The 16,326-nt window shown below is 43.1% G+C and overlaps 1 protein-coding gene across 6 annotated transcripts in view; it reads left to right on the forward strand.

Moving 5' to 3' along the window:
* The window catches only part of PAQR5 (progestin and adipoQ receptor family member 5), a 38,072-nt gene extending 22,984 nt beyond the window's left edge, over positions 1-15,088 (forward strand). For 4 of the 6 annotated variants that reach the window (XM_075342880.1, XM_075342881.1, XM_075342882.1 and 1 more), the window contains 4 exons: positions 3,083-3,127; positions 8,906-9,002; positions 11,918-12,062; positions 14,097-15,088. In XM_075342880.1, the coding sequence (XP_075198995.1) occupies positions 3,083-3,127; positions 8,906-9,002; positions 11,918-12,062; positions 14,097-14,338 (529 nt within the window). In that variant the 3' untranslated portion in view covers positions 14,339-15,088. The remainder of the gene's footprint in view (positions 1-3,082; positions 3,128-8,905; positions 9,003-11,917; positions 12,063-14,096) is intronic. The other 2 variants (XM_075342885.1, XM_075342883.1) reach the window with 2 other exon arrangements.
* Positions 15,089-16,326: the final 1,238 nt, after the last annotated feature.

A 16,326-nucleotide genomic window follows, 5' to 3' on the forward strand; every position in this document is an offset into this window, starting at 1 on the left:
GAGAGTAGAGAGAAGAGTGAGGAGAGAAAAGAGAGAGGAAAGAGAGAGAGAGAGAAGAGAGGGAGAGAAGGGAGAGAGGAGAGAGAGAGGGGAAAAAGAGAAAAAGAGAGACTGAGAAAAAGAGAGAGAGAGAAAAAGAGAGAGAAAGAGAGAGAGAGAAAAAGAGAGAAAAAGAGAGAGAGAGCGAGAGAGAGGGAGAGAGAGAGAGAGAAGAGAGAGAGGAGAGCAATGCAGCCTCATTCCGTGAACTGCTCCGATTTTAGAGGTGTGTCCCGTGGCTCACAGCTCATGTCCGGCTCCTCCCTTCAGTGCATAATTAAATTAAATTATAATTATAAATAATAATTATAATTTAAAATTAAAAATAAATTAAATTATTTCTCGGGACGGCCGGGACTTGAACTCGTGAACTAATGCTTCTTAGGCGGTAGCTCTATCCATTGAGCCACTGCCTCTAATGAGAAGCATAGGCAGATTTGGTAATCTTTAGTTCTATACTGCAGGAGATAATCTAGAAGGAGATTGTTCAGCTGCAAGGATGGATGGAGGGATGGGCGGACGGATGGGCGAACGGATGGGCGAACGGATGGGCGGACGGATGGGCGGACGGATGGGCGGACGGATGGGCGGACGGATGGGCGGACGGATGGGCGGACGGATGGGCGGACGGATGGGCGGACGGATGGGCGGACGGATGGGCGGGAAAACACCGCCAGTACCGCACTCATCACCGCACACACGCAGGGACTACAACCCCATCATCACCGCAGGCGCTACACCCCCCATCATCCTACCCTCAGTGCATAATTAAATTAAATTATAATTATAAATAATAATAATAATTATAATTTAAAAATAAATTTAATTCTTTCCCAGGTACGGCCGAGACTAGAACTCATGAATTAATGCTTCTTAGGCGAGTGCTCTATCCATTGAGCCACTGGCTCTAATGATAAACATAAGCAATTTTGGTAATCTTGACATCTGCATTGCAGACTGAAGTCTCTGGTGACACCGCGATTCACTTCAGGTGCTACGTGGAGAGAACACAGAGCGATCGTGTTCTATGGTGCTCCTGCATCTTCATGTAGCAGAGCTGACAGTGACGTGTGGATTACGTCGGACCTGGAGCGGTATTTGGGGATTTTAATAAAATGGTGAAAGAGGGTGTTTTTTTGTCTTTTATTCCAAAAAAAAGGATTTTTCACTGTGTGTGTTTCTTTACTTTCACTTACAGTTTAATTATGGAAGGTATCTCGGGGAGACGCCGGCCATGATTAACTCATTATTACCCCGATTGCCACCGCACCAGGGCAATTCAGGATGAGCTGGGTAGAGTCCCGGGACTGTCACATCTAATGGATGCGGCAATTCCGGGCGGCTGCTGGGTGATATTGTTAGGGTGGTGGGCTCCCCATGACGTGGCGCTCCCATCCTGACAATACCAGCCTCCAGCCATGTGGCTTTATCCTGGCTGGTATCAAATATGGGGGGAACCGCATTTTTTTTTTATTATTATTTATTTATTTATTTTACTGCACGATATAGAGCCGCCCGCCGGCGGCTCTGATTGGTTGCAATGAGACAGCTGTCACTCAGCGTGAGGACGTGTCTGACTGCAACCAATCATGGGCGCTGGTGGGCGGGGAAAGCACGGAATAACTAATTGAATAATGAAGCGGCAGCCATTTTCAAAAGAGAAAAAGATGCCGCAGATTTCTGACAGCCATGCAGCGAGGCGCGCGTGATCGGTGAGTAGGAAAGAGAGAGGGATTGTGCTGGGGACGCAGGACGCATGCAGACAGCAACGTGTGCACATAGCCTTACTGTGAAAAGTTACGCTTTTGGTGATCGAACTGTTCTCGAACGTAACTCAAACTTACGAACTTTTAGCAAATCGTTCGAGTTCGTCGAATGACTCGAACACCCCCCAAAATCACTCAAACATGAAATTGGCGAACCTCGAACATCGCTCATCTCTAATTAGTAGTTTTCCCTAGAAAGACGCCCCATACCTTCCAATGGTCGGAAAGGCTAGAAGTGTCTGAGCGTCATTTTGAGTGTTTTATAAGCGTTTTTTTACCTCATAAAAACATCAGAAAAGATGTTGAGCAAAAATGCAGGTGTATAAAAATTGTTAACAAAGCACTTTAAGAAACAACCAAAAAAGTTACCAAAAGAAAAAAAAAATCAGAAGAAAACAAAGAAAATGCCAGAGAAAGTAGTTATTCCTGAAGTGTCTTCTGCTTGAAAAACAGACATGTGAACATAAACCAGCGAGTCGCCCTTTCCTGGCCAGAATATATTAAAATAGGACCAGAACAGCAAACTAAGACTTAAAACCTTATATTCTAGACGGTAGAAAATGGGGGGGGATTTAAAAGGCTAAATTGTCCAGAATTTAGTACAATTTGTACATAAAAACTAGCGTATGTGTGCCATATTTATTAACTGTTTAAGGTCTGAGGGTCAAGGCAGTATGACAGAGTGAAGGAGACATGGCTTATGGAAAGGGTCATGGCTTAAAATTTGACACCGTGATGCGAATTTTTTGCTAAATTAAAAGGGTTGTCCGGTGTAAATTCTGAGGTCTCTCTAGGTGTCACTCCAGGTGACAGTGGACTTATGAATGTTCACATCCCACGCACTGTGAGGATTCGCTAGTTTCAGAGCCGGGAACGACGGTCATGTGGCCATGATTATATGATATGCAGACTCCCGGCCAGAATCTATGAAGTCGCAGTCTGTTGTCGGGAGTGTCAGGGTGTGACAGTTATTTTTCTATTATGGCTCCGGTACAGCTTTGAACAGAGCAACCAGCGTAACATCAGACAAAACGGCAGTGGATACAATGGCCAGCACTCTGAAATGTAGTTGTTAGAGAGCATGTCACTAGCAACTAGCCTGACAGGTCTTCTGACAAATTGAAAAAAAAATGAATGTCCGCCTGTGGACGGTTGAGATAAGCTCTGACACCTGACAGTATACCGTTGGGTGTGTATTATTTACTGTCATTTACCATGACCAGTCCCTGAATCCATGCGAGGCCTTGGAGACTGACCTATTCACCTATCACCAACAGGCTGGGTTTTCCTTTTCTGCATTATAACCAGCACCTGATAGAAAGGTAAATATCAGACGTGTAGTGTTCTCGCCACACGCTGACCATCTATGTGTAATGTCTGAGGAGACCAATCTGGGGCAAATCTATCGAGGTGCCGTGTTTCCAGCCAATGACGAGTCCATCACTCCAACATTTCATGATTTCCATTATATGCAATGGGCACATTTTAAAGTGCACCTGTCATGTTTACATGGATTTCTGGTTTACACAGAAAGAAATCCTTCCCAAGGCATGTTCTAATAATCCAATATTTACTGAGGGAAACTGAAGCCACTGAAAAATCCATCTACGTTTTTAGGCCTAATGCATTAAATTTATATTCTATTTAGTCCTTTTCCAACCAACATCTATATACTGTATTCTTTGACTGTAAGACACACTTTTAAGCTAGAAAAATCTTTACTAAAAAGTGTGGTCATCTTAAAGTCAAGAGACCGCATTCTCTTATCCGGGAGATTGTTGACTCCACATCCTTCCTGATCATTGAGAAGATCACTCACTGTCCTGCTCAACACTGATCTGATTGATCAATGTGGGGCAAGAGATTGCGATACCAAAATCTGCTCATCATGTGCATCTGTGTGTATGTAGCAAATCTGTGGCAGAGCTGTGTATATATATAGCAGACCTCTGTGTGCATGTATGCAGATGAGCTGTTTGTATATAGCAAAGCTGTTTGTATATAGCAGAGCTCTGTGTGTGTAAGTAGCAGGGCTTTGTGTTTAGCAGAGCTTTGTGTTTAGCAGAGCTTTGTATGTGTGTATCAGAGCTCTGTGTGTGTATGTGTGTAGCAGCGCTGTGTGTGTGTAACTGCACTATGTGCGTGTAGTAGAGCTCTGTGTGTGTGTAGCAGAGCTCTGTGTGTGTGTGTGTGTGTAGCAGTGCTGTGTGTGTGTAACTGCACTATGTGCGTGTAGTAGAGCTCTGTGTGTGTGTAGCAGAGCTCTGTGTGTGTGTGTGTGTGTAGCAGCGTTTTCTGTATGTATTAGAGCTCTGTGTGTGTGTAAGTAGTAGAGCTTTGTGTTTAGCAGAGTTTTGTATGAGTAGAAGAGCTGTGTGTGTGTGTGTGTGTGTGTGTGTATGTAACAGCGCTGTGTGTGTGTAACAGAGCTCTGTGTGTTTGGTTTGTGTGTGACATAGCTCTGTGTGTGTTCAGCACAGCTATGTGGGCATGTGACAGTTGTGTGTATGTAGGAGAGCTTTGTGTGCTTGTGTAGCAGAGCTGTGTGTGTTTATACAGTCATGGCCAAAAGTGTTAGCATCCTTTAAATTATTCCAGAAAATGAAGTGTTTCTCCCAAATAAATATTTCAATACACACAAAGGAAATAAACGTGTATAACAAAGCATGTGTAATTTCAACAACACAAAAATAAAAAGACAAACTGGACATAATTTCATCCAGACAAAATTGTTGGCAACCTTTCCAAAATTGTGGGTAAACAACTTTGTTTCAAGCATATGATGCTCGTTCAAACTCACCTCTGGCAAGTAACAGGTGTGGGCAATATGAAAATCACACCTGAAACTAGGTAAAAAGAGGAGAAGTTGACTCAGTTTGTGAATTGTTTGTCTGTGTGTGCCACACTAAGCATGGAGAACAGAAAGAAGAGAACTGTTTGAGGACGTAAGAACCAAAATAGTTAAAAAATAGCAGCAGTCTAAAGGTTACAAGTCCATCTCCAGAGATCATGATGTTTCTTTTGTACACGGTACGTAACATAATCAAGAAGTTTACAATCCATTGTACTGTAACTAATCTCCCTGGATGTGGATGGCAGAGAAAAACTGATGAAAGGTTGCCACGCAGGATAGTCCACATGGTGGATAAGCAGCCCCAATCAAGTTCCAAAGAAATTCAAGCTGTCCTGCAGGCTCAGGGTGCATCCTTGTCAGTACGAACTATCTGTCAACATTTGAACGAAATGAAATGCTATGGAGGAGACCCATGAGGACCCCACTGGAGAGTTCTGAAGTGGCAGCAATGAGTCCAGATCTAAATCCCATTGAACACCTGTGGAGAAATCTTAAAAATTCTGTTGGGAGAAGCCCCTTTCAAATATGAGAGACCTGGAGTAGTTTCCAAATGAAGAAACCAAAATTCCAGTTGAGAGGTATAAGAAGCTTGTTGATGGTTATAGAAATCGATTGGTTCCAGTTATTTATTCCAAAGTGTTTGTAACCAAATATTAAGTTGAGAGTGCCACCAATTTTTGCCGGGCAATTTTTGGGGTTTCGTGTGAAATTATGTCCAATTTGCCATTTTTTTCCTCTGCTTTTTTTGTGTTGTTCTAATACATACAAAGGAAATAAACGTGCAATTGCATAATTTTCTGGGAGAAATACTTCATTTTTTTTCTGGAACAATTTTAAGGGTGCCAACACACACATATATATGTATAAATGAGTACACCCTCTTTGAAAAGTAAGACTTTAATCAATATCTCACAATGTATAATTGGTGGAGGAAGGTTGAACTATATGGTCCTAGGTCTTTTTTCAACCTATGTAACTTTGTAACAGCACAAGATCAATTTCCAAAATGTTGACAGAACTGAGTTTCATAGAAGATTTTCTTTTCAGTTTTAATCAAACTGTTTGATGCAAAAATAATTACACCCCACATCAAAATCTACTACATCTAGTATTTTGTGTGACATTCATGACTCTTAAATAGGTTGTCCAGTACCATAACTGATTTTTATTTTTTTCATAAATCTTGCTATTACGGTATGTGCTTCTCAAAACATCCATGATCTCATTTTAGCAATGTTACCTTTTATAATGCTCTAGCAGTCCATCCTCATTGCTGAATTCAGCTCTGATTGGGTTAATCTGCACTTTCTCTCTCCTGACTTCCTGTGTTCTATTACTACAAGTTCCATCATGCATTGCAGTGGCCTGTAATCCGACACCTATCACACCCACTCAAAACCACACCCAAAGCACTCATTCCTCTATCTTCAACCTGCTGCATCTTATTGTGATTCAGTGCAAACACTGACTTCCGATTGAGAGATCACATCAGTGTCTCAGCTCTGCTATATCTGAGCGTCACAGCTCTACTACATCTGTCTCACCTTTGCTACTTTTGTATCTGCTCTGCTACATCTGACTATCTCAGTCCCATGTAATAGAGCTGTGATGTTCAGATGTAGCAGAGCTGTGATGCTCAAGTGTAGCAGAGCTGTAATGCTCAGGTGTAGCAGAGCTGTGATGCTCAGATGTAGCAGAGAGATAAGCTCTTTTGAATCTTCATACCCTCGCACTGCACTGAAACTGGCTATTCCACTGCTGGGAGTCCTCTGTCAGCCGGACTCTTTCTGAAACTCTATTCAGCGTGCACTTCATACTAGGCTCTGCTGTGCGGTGAAACACAGCCCACAACCCAGTCAATCAGGGTAAGTGGCTGCATGAGGTTGTGATGAAACATCAACTTCCAGAGCCCGGAGGTTGGCGAGACATCACTGGATATCAGTGGCTGCGGCAGTCGGGGGTCACGTGATCAGCACTGAGCAATTAGAGATGGCGCCATTCAGTGCCAAAATTGAAAAACTAATGTATTTGAAAAGACGCTTGATTTCTTGATGAATATTGATGTGCAAAAGATAGAAAGTAGTGGACCAACTTTAATGACAGCACCAAGTCTTCTAGGCAGTGTCCTTATGTGGGGCTACATGAGTGCTCCTAATGTCAGGGAGCTACATTTCATTGATGTTATCATGAACTCAGATGAAATGCTCTATATTGAAAGATAAGCTTCTACTATCATTCTGTGCCCTTGGTAGACCTGCATATTTCTATATGCATAGTGCCTACAGTGAAAACGGTGAAACATGGTGGTGGCTGTGTCCTTATGGGGAACTTCTTTACTGCTGCTGGTGTCATGGAGCTGCATTTTTTTTGATGGTATCATGGACTCACAGATACACTGCTCTATATTGAAAGATGAAATGCTACCATCACTCGATGCCTTTGGTAGACGTGCATATTTCTAGATGCATAGTGCCTACAGTGAAACGTTGTGCCAGTGTCCTTATGTAAAGCTTCTTCAGTGCTGCTGGTGTAAGGGAGCTGCATTTTATTGATGGTATCATGGACTCACAGATGCACTGCTCTATATTGAAAGATAAGATGTTACCATGCCCTTGATAGACGTGCATTTTGCTATATGCATAGTGCCTATAGTCAAACATAGTGGTGGCAGTGTCCTTATGTGGAGTTTCTTTAGTGCTGCTAGTGTTGAGGATGGTAACATGAATTCACAGATATCCAGAAGATTTTGTAATGAAAGCTATTAACCTTACTTTCATGTTGTGGGTTCAAAAAATGTTTTATAACACTCAGTCATGTCACAATTTTGGAAATTGTTCTTGTATTCATTGAGAAAATGATTAAAATCAATATCTAAGAGTCTTATTTGTGCTGAGCACTGTATGTACATATATACTCTATAATAAATAATATAGCAGAGCTGAGTGTACTGTGTATACAGAAGTGTTGTGTACATGTGTGCGCTGCAGGGAGTATATAATATATGTGCTTTAGAGATACACTACAGTTCAAACGTTTAGGGTCACTCAGATATTTCCTTATTTTTGAAAGAACAGCACATTTTTTGTTTTCAATGAAGCTAACAAAATTAAACAGAAATACACTCTATACATTGTTAATGTGGTAAATGACTATTCTAGCTGCAAATGTCTGGTTTTGAATGCAATGTCTACATACAGTATATGTGTATATACACACCACACAGTAAAGGCCACTTTACAGGCTGCGATATCGGTACCGTTATCGCTAGCATGGGTACCCGCCCCCATCTGTTGTGCGGCACGGGCAAATCGCTGCCCGTGCCACACAACATCGCCCAGACCCGTCACACATACTTACCTGCCCGGCGACGTCGCTGTGACCGGCGAACTGCCTCCTTTCTAAGGGGGCGGTTCGTTCAGCGTCACAGCGACGTCACAGCTGCGTCACTGAACCGCCGCCCAATAGAAGTGGAGGGGCGGAGATGAGCGGGACATAACATCCCGCCCACCTCCTTCCTTCCGCATAGAGGCCGGGAGGCAGGTAAGGAGAGGTTCCTCTTTCCTGCGGTGTCACACGGAGCGATGTGTGCTGCCGCAGGAACGAGGAACAACCTCGTTATTATGCAGTAACGATTTTTGAGAATGGACCCCCATGTCACCGGTGAGCGATTTTGCCCGTTTTTGCAACAATGCAAAATCGCTCATAGGTGTCACACGCAACGGCATCGCTAATGCGGCCGGATGTGCGTCACCAATTCCATGACCCCAACGAGTTCGCATTAGCGATGTCGTAGCGTGTAAAGCCCCCTTAACACTAATAATAGATGTATTACCTCCCTATCCTACCACAGTATGAGTGATATTGACCCTTACAATTCTTTTCACCGCCAGGGAAGTTTTAATTAGTAGGAGATTGTTTTCTAAACCTGGGGTGTGTCCCATAGTCCAAGAATACGGTATATATAAAGTATACAAAAGCAGACAACCATGGTCCAAGGACAATAAGGACCAATCCCTCTACTATAACAGACAAATAATCTGCTCGATATCTCACTGACAGGTGTACTTTAATATGATAAACCTCATAATGTGGTGCACTTAATTGGGGTAAATCATACAAATAAGAATATTAACAATTTAATTCTGTTCTTCACTAATATGAAAATCAGACATATTCCATCATACTCTTCGCACATATTTCATGTACGGCAGAAGTCTAACTGTACAATAATTCTATATGTCTGCAGGTTTCCAGAGGAGACTCGTCCGCGGTTCAGCAAAGTGTTGCGGGTAACGGCCTTTGCATACCCATACCTGTTTGACAGCATTCCATTGTTTTATCGGGTGAGTATTGAATGGTGGGAGCATATTGGGAGGAGAGGTTATCATGTAAGTAAGCCAGCTTGTGTCAGTGCACAGGTAGTCAGGTAACAAACATTCACAACAGAGAAAGTGACATTATATATATGTAGAGTATATCACAACAGTGAGTACACCCCTCACATTTTTGTAAATATCTTAGTATATATTTCATGGGACAAAACTGAAGATATGACAGTTTGATAGAGATTGCATGAAAATTCTGTTGCTGTGCACTGATCTTGGGGACCCTGAACATAGGAAAGGGGAAGCAGTGATTATTTCCTTTATAGCCTTTTATAAGGAGGAGTCTCTGACTCCTCCGGTCCCAGACCACTGTCTGCGACCTAACCAAAGAGAAAGGAGTGCAGTTCCCTATGACACCTTGATGAGGTCAGGGGTGTCACACTAGCTTCCTTTAATGCCAGCTATAGCTTTTCTATACTGGTCTTGTGAGGTTTTATGATCCAGACTTACTGTTGGTTGTAGTACTTTATTGCTGTGAGCGGTTGTGGTGTTAACCCTTGTTGTCCTTTTGTTGCTGCCTAACTTCTCTTGCGTTTCTCCTTAGTCTCTTACTGTTTTTTCCTGTGAGTTTGCAGTGTGTATGAGGTTTTTTTCCCCTGTCTATCTTTACCTGTTTTGCCATCACACTCCTGCCACTTCCTTCCCTGGTGGGGGGACAGTTTAGTTCTGGTTGGGAGAATAAGAATGCATGGGACTCTGGCATCTTCACCATTAGGGGTAATCCAGAGGTTAAGGATAGCATAGGGTCCCATAGCGTGAGGGACAGTATAGGAGCCCCCTCCCCCTCGCTATTTCACAGACACATTGTGACAGCAACCAGGAGAGGAGTACAAAGACAAGTGTTTCTTGCCTACAGTCAAGCATTGTGGTGGGAGTGTCATGGTTTCAGGATGTATAAGTGTTGCCGGCTGTGGGGAACTACAGTTCATTGAAGGAACCATGAATGCCTACATGTACTGTGACATACTAAAGCAGAGCATGATCCCCTTTCTTAGTATTGCAACATGATAATGACCCCAAACACTCCTCCAAGATGACCACTGCCTTTGTAAAGGAACTGGGAGTAAAGGTGCTGGACTGGCCAAGCATGTCTCCAGATCTAAACTCTACTGAGTATCTGTGGGGCATCCTCAAACGAAAGGTGGAAGAGCACAAGGTCTCTAACATCCACCAGTTTTGTGATGTCATCGGAATGAGTGGAAACCTGTTATATGGATTGACGAATCCCATTTCTCTATCTGGCTGTCTGATGGACAATGTCTGGGGCTTGTTGAATTTCAGGGGAACGTCACTTGCCTGACTGCATTGTGCCAAGTGTAATGTTTAGTAGAGAACAGATAATGTTATGAGCTTGTTTTTCAAGTGTTGGCCCAGTCCCTTAGTTCCAGTAAAGTGAAATCTTATGGCTTCAGCATTTTTAGACAATTGTATGATCAAAATTGTAGGAACTACAAAGCAAGGTCCAAAAAGACATGGTTGGGTAATTTTGCTGTTGAAAAACTTGACTGGCCAAACAAAGCCCTGACCTCAACCTCACAAGAACACCTTTGGGATCAACTAGAAGGAAGATTGTGAGCCGGGTCCTCTCATGCAAAATCAGTGTCTGACCTCAAAAATGGATGAATCTTCCGGAAGCTGTTATAGCTTCAAAGGGAGAATCAACTCCATATTAATGCAAATGGATTGAAAATCTGATGTCATAAAAGCCCCTGTAGGTGTAATGAGTGGGGGTCCCTAAACTTGTGTCTATACTATTCTATTAAACAAGAAAGGAGAGAAGTGCAACTTTTTGTCCCTGCACCCTCAGATCTGCAGCACATTCACACAAGGAATGGCCCCATTGTTATTCCATAGAGCTAATCCTCAGTATTTCTGATAGATGTGACAAGCCATTTATTTCTGCTGCTGATTTTTTTTCCTTATGCATCCAAAAATATAAGTGGAAACCTTCTGTGTCATGTGAACAGGTTTGCAGAAACCTTATTCCTGTGCTAGTGGATTCCACGCAGTGTAAAGGGGGTTTTACACGGTAAGATATCGTTAATGTTTTATCGTCGGGGTCACGTTGTTAGTGACGCACATCCGGCGTCAGTAACGATATCGCAGCGTGTGACACTGACCAGTGACCTTAAGCGACCTCAAAAATGGTGAAAATCGTTCACCATGGAGAGGTCGTCCCAAACTCAAAAATCGGTAAGGGTTGTTTATCCAGGTGGTTCATCGCTCATGCGGCAGCACACATCGCTATGTGTGACACCGCAGGAGCGAGGAACGTCTCCTTACCTGCCGCTGGCCCCAATGCGGAAGGAAGGAGGTGAGCGGGATGTTACGTCCTGCTCATCTCCGCCCCTCCGCTTTGATTGGCTGGCCTCTTAGTGACGTTGCGGTGACGTCGCTGTGATGCCGAACGTCCCTCCCCCTTGAAGGAGGGATTGTTCAGCAGTCACAGCGCCGACGCCGACCAGGTAAGTACGTGTGACGCTGACGTAGCGATAATGTTCGCTAGGGCAGCGATCACAAACAATCGCATGCGCGACGGGGGCGGGTACTTACACGCTCGATATTGCTAGAAATTGCTAGCGATATCGCTACCGTGTAAAGCCCCCTTTAGTGACTGAACTAATGTCAAAATCCGCATGGAGTCCAACACATCCATGGGGGTCTAATACTTCTGTTTCCTGAAAATTGCTGTCGATACAGTCCAAAGGACCCAACACACATCGGGGTGTTGACTAGTTTTGCCAATATGGATTCTAGTCTGATCTAATATACATGGTCAGCTTTAACTCTTGTCCCCATACACATTAGATTCTTGCAGATCCTTTTGAAAACATATGTTTATATTCTCAAATATCTCGTCTGTTTGCATGCAGGTATTCTTGTGCTCGGGTAATGAGTGCACGCACAATGCCACGCTCACCATGCACATCTGGCATTCCATCTTTGCCTTCCTCACCGGTTTTCTGTTTGCTACACATCTCCCGGAGAGACTCGCCCCAGGACGATTTGACTATGTAGGTAAGTTATCTTCACATTGCTGTTCAGACAGGACGCTGTGCCATTGGTGGCCATATCATAGACTCTCCTAACTATGCATGCTTGTGATCATCCTCATATTATAATATATGTTGCCTATAGTCTTTTTACATTTTACTGCTTTTTGCTTTAAAAAGTTGTTTTGTGTCACTATTTTTTTTTTTTAAACCTGTCCCCAATCGCAGGATTGCCAAGACGGCAATAATGTCTCAGAAATCTTCTTGCTGCTATTTTAAAGAGGCTGTTCACTACTTTTACAATGATGGCCTATCCTCAGGATTAATGATGGGCAAACCCACAGATAAATGGGCCCGGCGGACCTGGAAAAATTAATGGATGGTTCCTGCCTGGAATTGATCCCAGATATCTGGCCGGATGCCGGTCCCCATTTAAATTTATGGGGACCAGAATGTGGCAATTAAAAATGATGGTAGAAGGGATAGGGGAATAGGAGCAGGCACGCTATAATTACTGAGGCTCTCGTGCGGCTGTAACTGCTCCCACGGCCACCTATTCACTTCCGGAGCTGCTAATTAGGCTCATGCATATGCACTGCTTTTCCCACCCACCGCCGTCTATGATTGGTTGCAGTCAGACATGCCCCCACCCTGATTGACAGCGTGTCCGCTGACTGCTTCTAATCACACATGCTATATGCATCTATCCTGGCATAAAATAAATTAAAAAAAATGGCATAGGGTCCCCCTATATTGATACCCAGCACAGATGAAGTATACGGCTATAAGCTGCAGCCCCCAGTTGTGTGCTTATCTTGGCTGTGTACCAAAATAAGAGGAAATGCATGCGGCTTTTTTTTTTTTTCGTTTTTAAATTATTTAAATAAATTATTTTAAAAAACGACGTGCCCCTCCCCCTTCCAATTTTGATACACAACCCTAATAAAGCCTGACAGCTGGGGGTTGGTATTCTCAGGCTGGGGAGACCCATGGTTATTGGGAGCCCCCAGCCTAAAAATAGCAACCTACAGCTGCTCAGGATTGTCACATCTAATTAGGGGAGACCCATGGTTATCGGGAGCCCCCAGCCTAAAAATAGCAACCTACAGCTGCTCAGGATTGTCACATCTAATTAGATGTGAGAATCCCAGCAATTTACCTGGTGCAGTGGCAATCAGGGTAATAAGGGGTTAATCGCACCTCACAGATGCCACTTAGCCCTAGATTAGTAATGGGGAGGATCTATGAGAACACAATATGTCAGTGAAAAAGCACATGGCAGACAAACTATGAAGTGTGAATAAGCCTTTATTGTGCTGAAAAACATGACTTTAAAGGGAACCTGACATCATGAAAATGCCATCCAATGTGCAGGCACCATGTTATAGAGCAGAGGGAGGGGAGCAGATTAATATATTGATTTGTGAGAAACGATTCAGCATAATCTGTGTTTTACTCATTTAATCCTCTGCTCTTTCTGTGATTTTCAGTCCAGTGGGCGGTGTGATCAGTGACTGATATGGATACACGGAAAGCTGGCAGTCACTGACAGGACCGCACACTGGACCGAAAATCCCAGAAGGATGAAGGATTTAAATGATTAAAACATGGATTATACATTTCACAAAACTATCAATGTACTCCGCTCCCCTTGCTCTATAACATGGTGCATGCAAATTAGACTGCATTTTAAGGCTGACAAGTCCCATTAAAGACCAACAAAAATCTTGTATGTAAGCCTTTCCTGAGTGTGGAATATATCATTGAGGATTCACACACATATTACATCTCATTTATACCCTTAGAAAAGAAAATAATCACCGTCCCCCTCCCTCCTTCCTATGTTCAGGGTCCCCAAAATCAGTGCACAGCTATAGAATTTTCATGCAATCTACAGTATATGATGGAGTACCCAGCACTTTTTTCCCGTCTAATCCCTTCAAAGAAAATCCTTGGTTGGCTGTAGCTATGCAATGTTAATGTGATCAAGTAACACATCACAAGATCAGGGCTTTCAATTAACTCTCAAAGCCCTGTCTGAAACTTCTCTGTTTTCCAGGTCACAGTCACCAGCTCTTTCACGTATTTGGCGTCACGGGGACATATTTTCAGATGGAAGCGTTGATTATGGACATGAATCTAAGGAAGAAATGGCTTCTGGATCGTAGTTTTGTGCCGTCAGTCTCTGGCACTTTGGGGGCCTGGTGCTCCGCCATGCTGATCTCTTTGTTGCTTATTGCTGTTTATTCTTGGGCTCTGTACTGGAAGCCGAAAGAACTAGAAAAAAGAAAAAGCAATTGAGCTGCTTTGGATGCACTATCTGTTCTAAGTCCGACAAGATGGAAGGTGCAATAGATGAACTTGGAAGCACCGTAGTCTTGATGGCAAAGTTGATGGTCCAGGAACGTTGAACAAGGACATGTGAATACAGAATATATTGTATGGTTTAAAAAAAAAAAAAATGAAGAAAAGAACTAAACACTGCACTTAGCTGCACAGTCAGTCAGCGTCCTATGCATTTGATGTGCCATTGAGTGCCAAGGATGACACTACCTTTACCCTGGCACCATGTTTATCACATGCAGCTATGAAGCACTCCACAGAGAATACAGCACTGAAAAAAATGTACAAAGGGTTCATTGCTACGTAATTTCCTGGCATATTGTCAGGACGAAGGACTGGATGTGAATTATATGTTTCTTATCTATGAAAATCCATATTCAAATATTACTTTGAGCTCTCAGCACCGATGAAAACCATTGGCAGAGAATGTGAATGGAAAGGTGACAGATGGTAATGGTGTCATGAAAACATATAAGGATATTAGTGTACATCCCCCAAATGTAGGTAGCAGTTTCCTAAGCAGAACAGTAAGCAACTAATGCCTCCTAAATAGTCAGATCTCCTCCTTGGCTATTTTCTAACTCATCATACAGTGCCGCTGCACTAGGCGGCGGGTATCTCTCCACATTCCCCAATCGCATGCATGGTTCAGATAAAGTGAACCAATCACCAGGATTATCCTATATAACCTAAAGCCAGTGCTATACTGGCACTATCAGGCTGATTCTATACATACCTCTAGTTGTCAGCTAGGATGTATAGGTTTTGAAACACAAACAAGTAAAGTTTGTAAAATCATCAGCTTGTTGACTGACAGCAGCAGCTGATAGCTGTGGTGGGTTATTCACAGTTATCCTCTCCTCCTGTTATTTATGCTAATTCTATTATACAATCGTTTTACTTTGTGACTAAAAGGACCTGTGCTGATGTCATACCCATGTAACCAGAAGGGGCAGGGCCTCAGCTAACAGAAAAATGTTGCTACCTGGTATAAGCTATGTTGGCTGAGGCCCCGCCCATTCTGGTCATAGGGCTATGGCATCAGCACAGATCTTTTTAGTCACAAACAATTGTGTAATAGAATTAGCATAAGTAACAGGGGGAGGGGATAACTATGAATAACCCACCACAGCTATCAGCTGCTGCTGTCACTCAACAAGCTGCTGATTTTACAACTTTACTTCCTTATGTTTCAAAACCTAAACACCCTATCTCACAACTACAGATATGTATAGAATCAGCCTGATAGTGCCGGTATAGCACTGGCTTTAGGTTATATAGGAAATTCCTGGTGATTGATGCGCTTTAAGCCCGTATGTTCATTCAGTGGGGACTGTGGAGTAAGCCGCTACTAGAGTCCTGTGACGACGGCTTATCCCATGGCCAAAAAATGTATCATCTGATAGAATGCCTAAATTTTAACACTCAGAAGATAATATTGAAATGATTGGTAAAGCAGTAATCGGAGATGTTGTCTTACAACAATCAAATTAATGTTGATTTCAAAGGATTGCTGCATAGACCAACGCCAAAAGCACTAAAGGGGTATGCTATTCTGGGTGTTTATGGCATATTTAGTGAGAAACATATGGGGATCCCACCTCTGAGACATGCACCTATCATGAGAAAGGCACCGACACACACTGTCAGGATCCTTTCACGTCTTTTGGGGTTCCAAAATCAGCTGAGCATGATTGCTGGGCAATTTTCAGATGCCACATAGGTGTCGCCCACATCTATGGCATACTTATGGTATACGATGTAGTTATTCCATAAATCTCCAATATAGGCGTGCCCTTTAAATGGATCTGTCACCATATTTTACAATACAAACTGCATTCATTAATGAATCTAAGGGGTACTTTGCACAATATGGCATCGCAGGTGCGATGTCGGTGGGGTCAAATCGAAAGTGACGTACATCCGGCGTCACTGTCAACATCGTA

This window comes from Anomaloglossus baeobatrachus, chromosome 4 (genome assembly GCF_048569485.1).
Source record: "Anomaloglossus baeobatrachus isolate aAnoBae1 chromosome 4, aAnoBae1.hap1, whole genome shotgun sequence".
In the NCBI taxonomy this organism is placed as follows: domain Eukaryota; kingdom Metazoa; phylum Chordata; class Amphibia; order Anura; family Aromobatidae; genus Anomaloglossus; species Anomaloglossus baeobatrachus.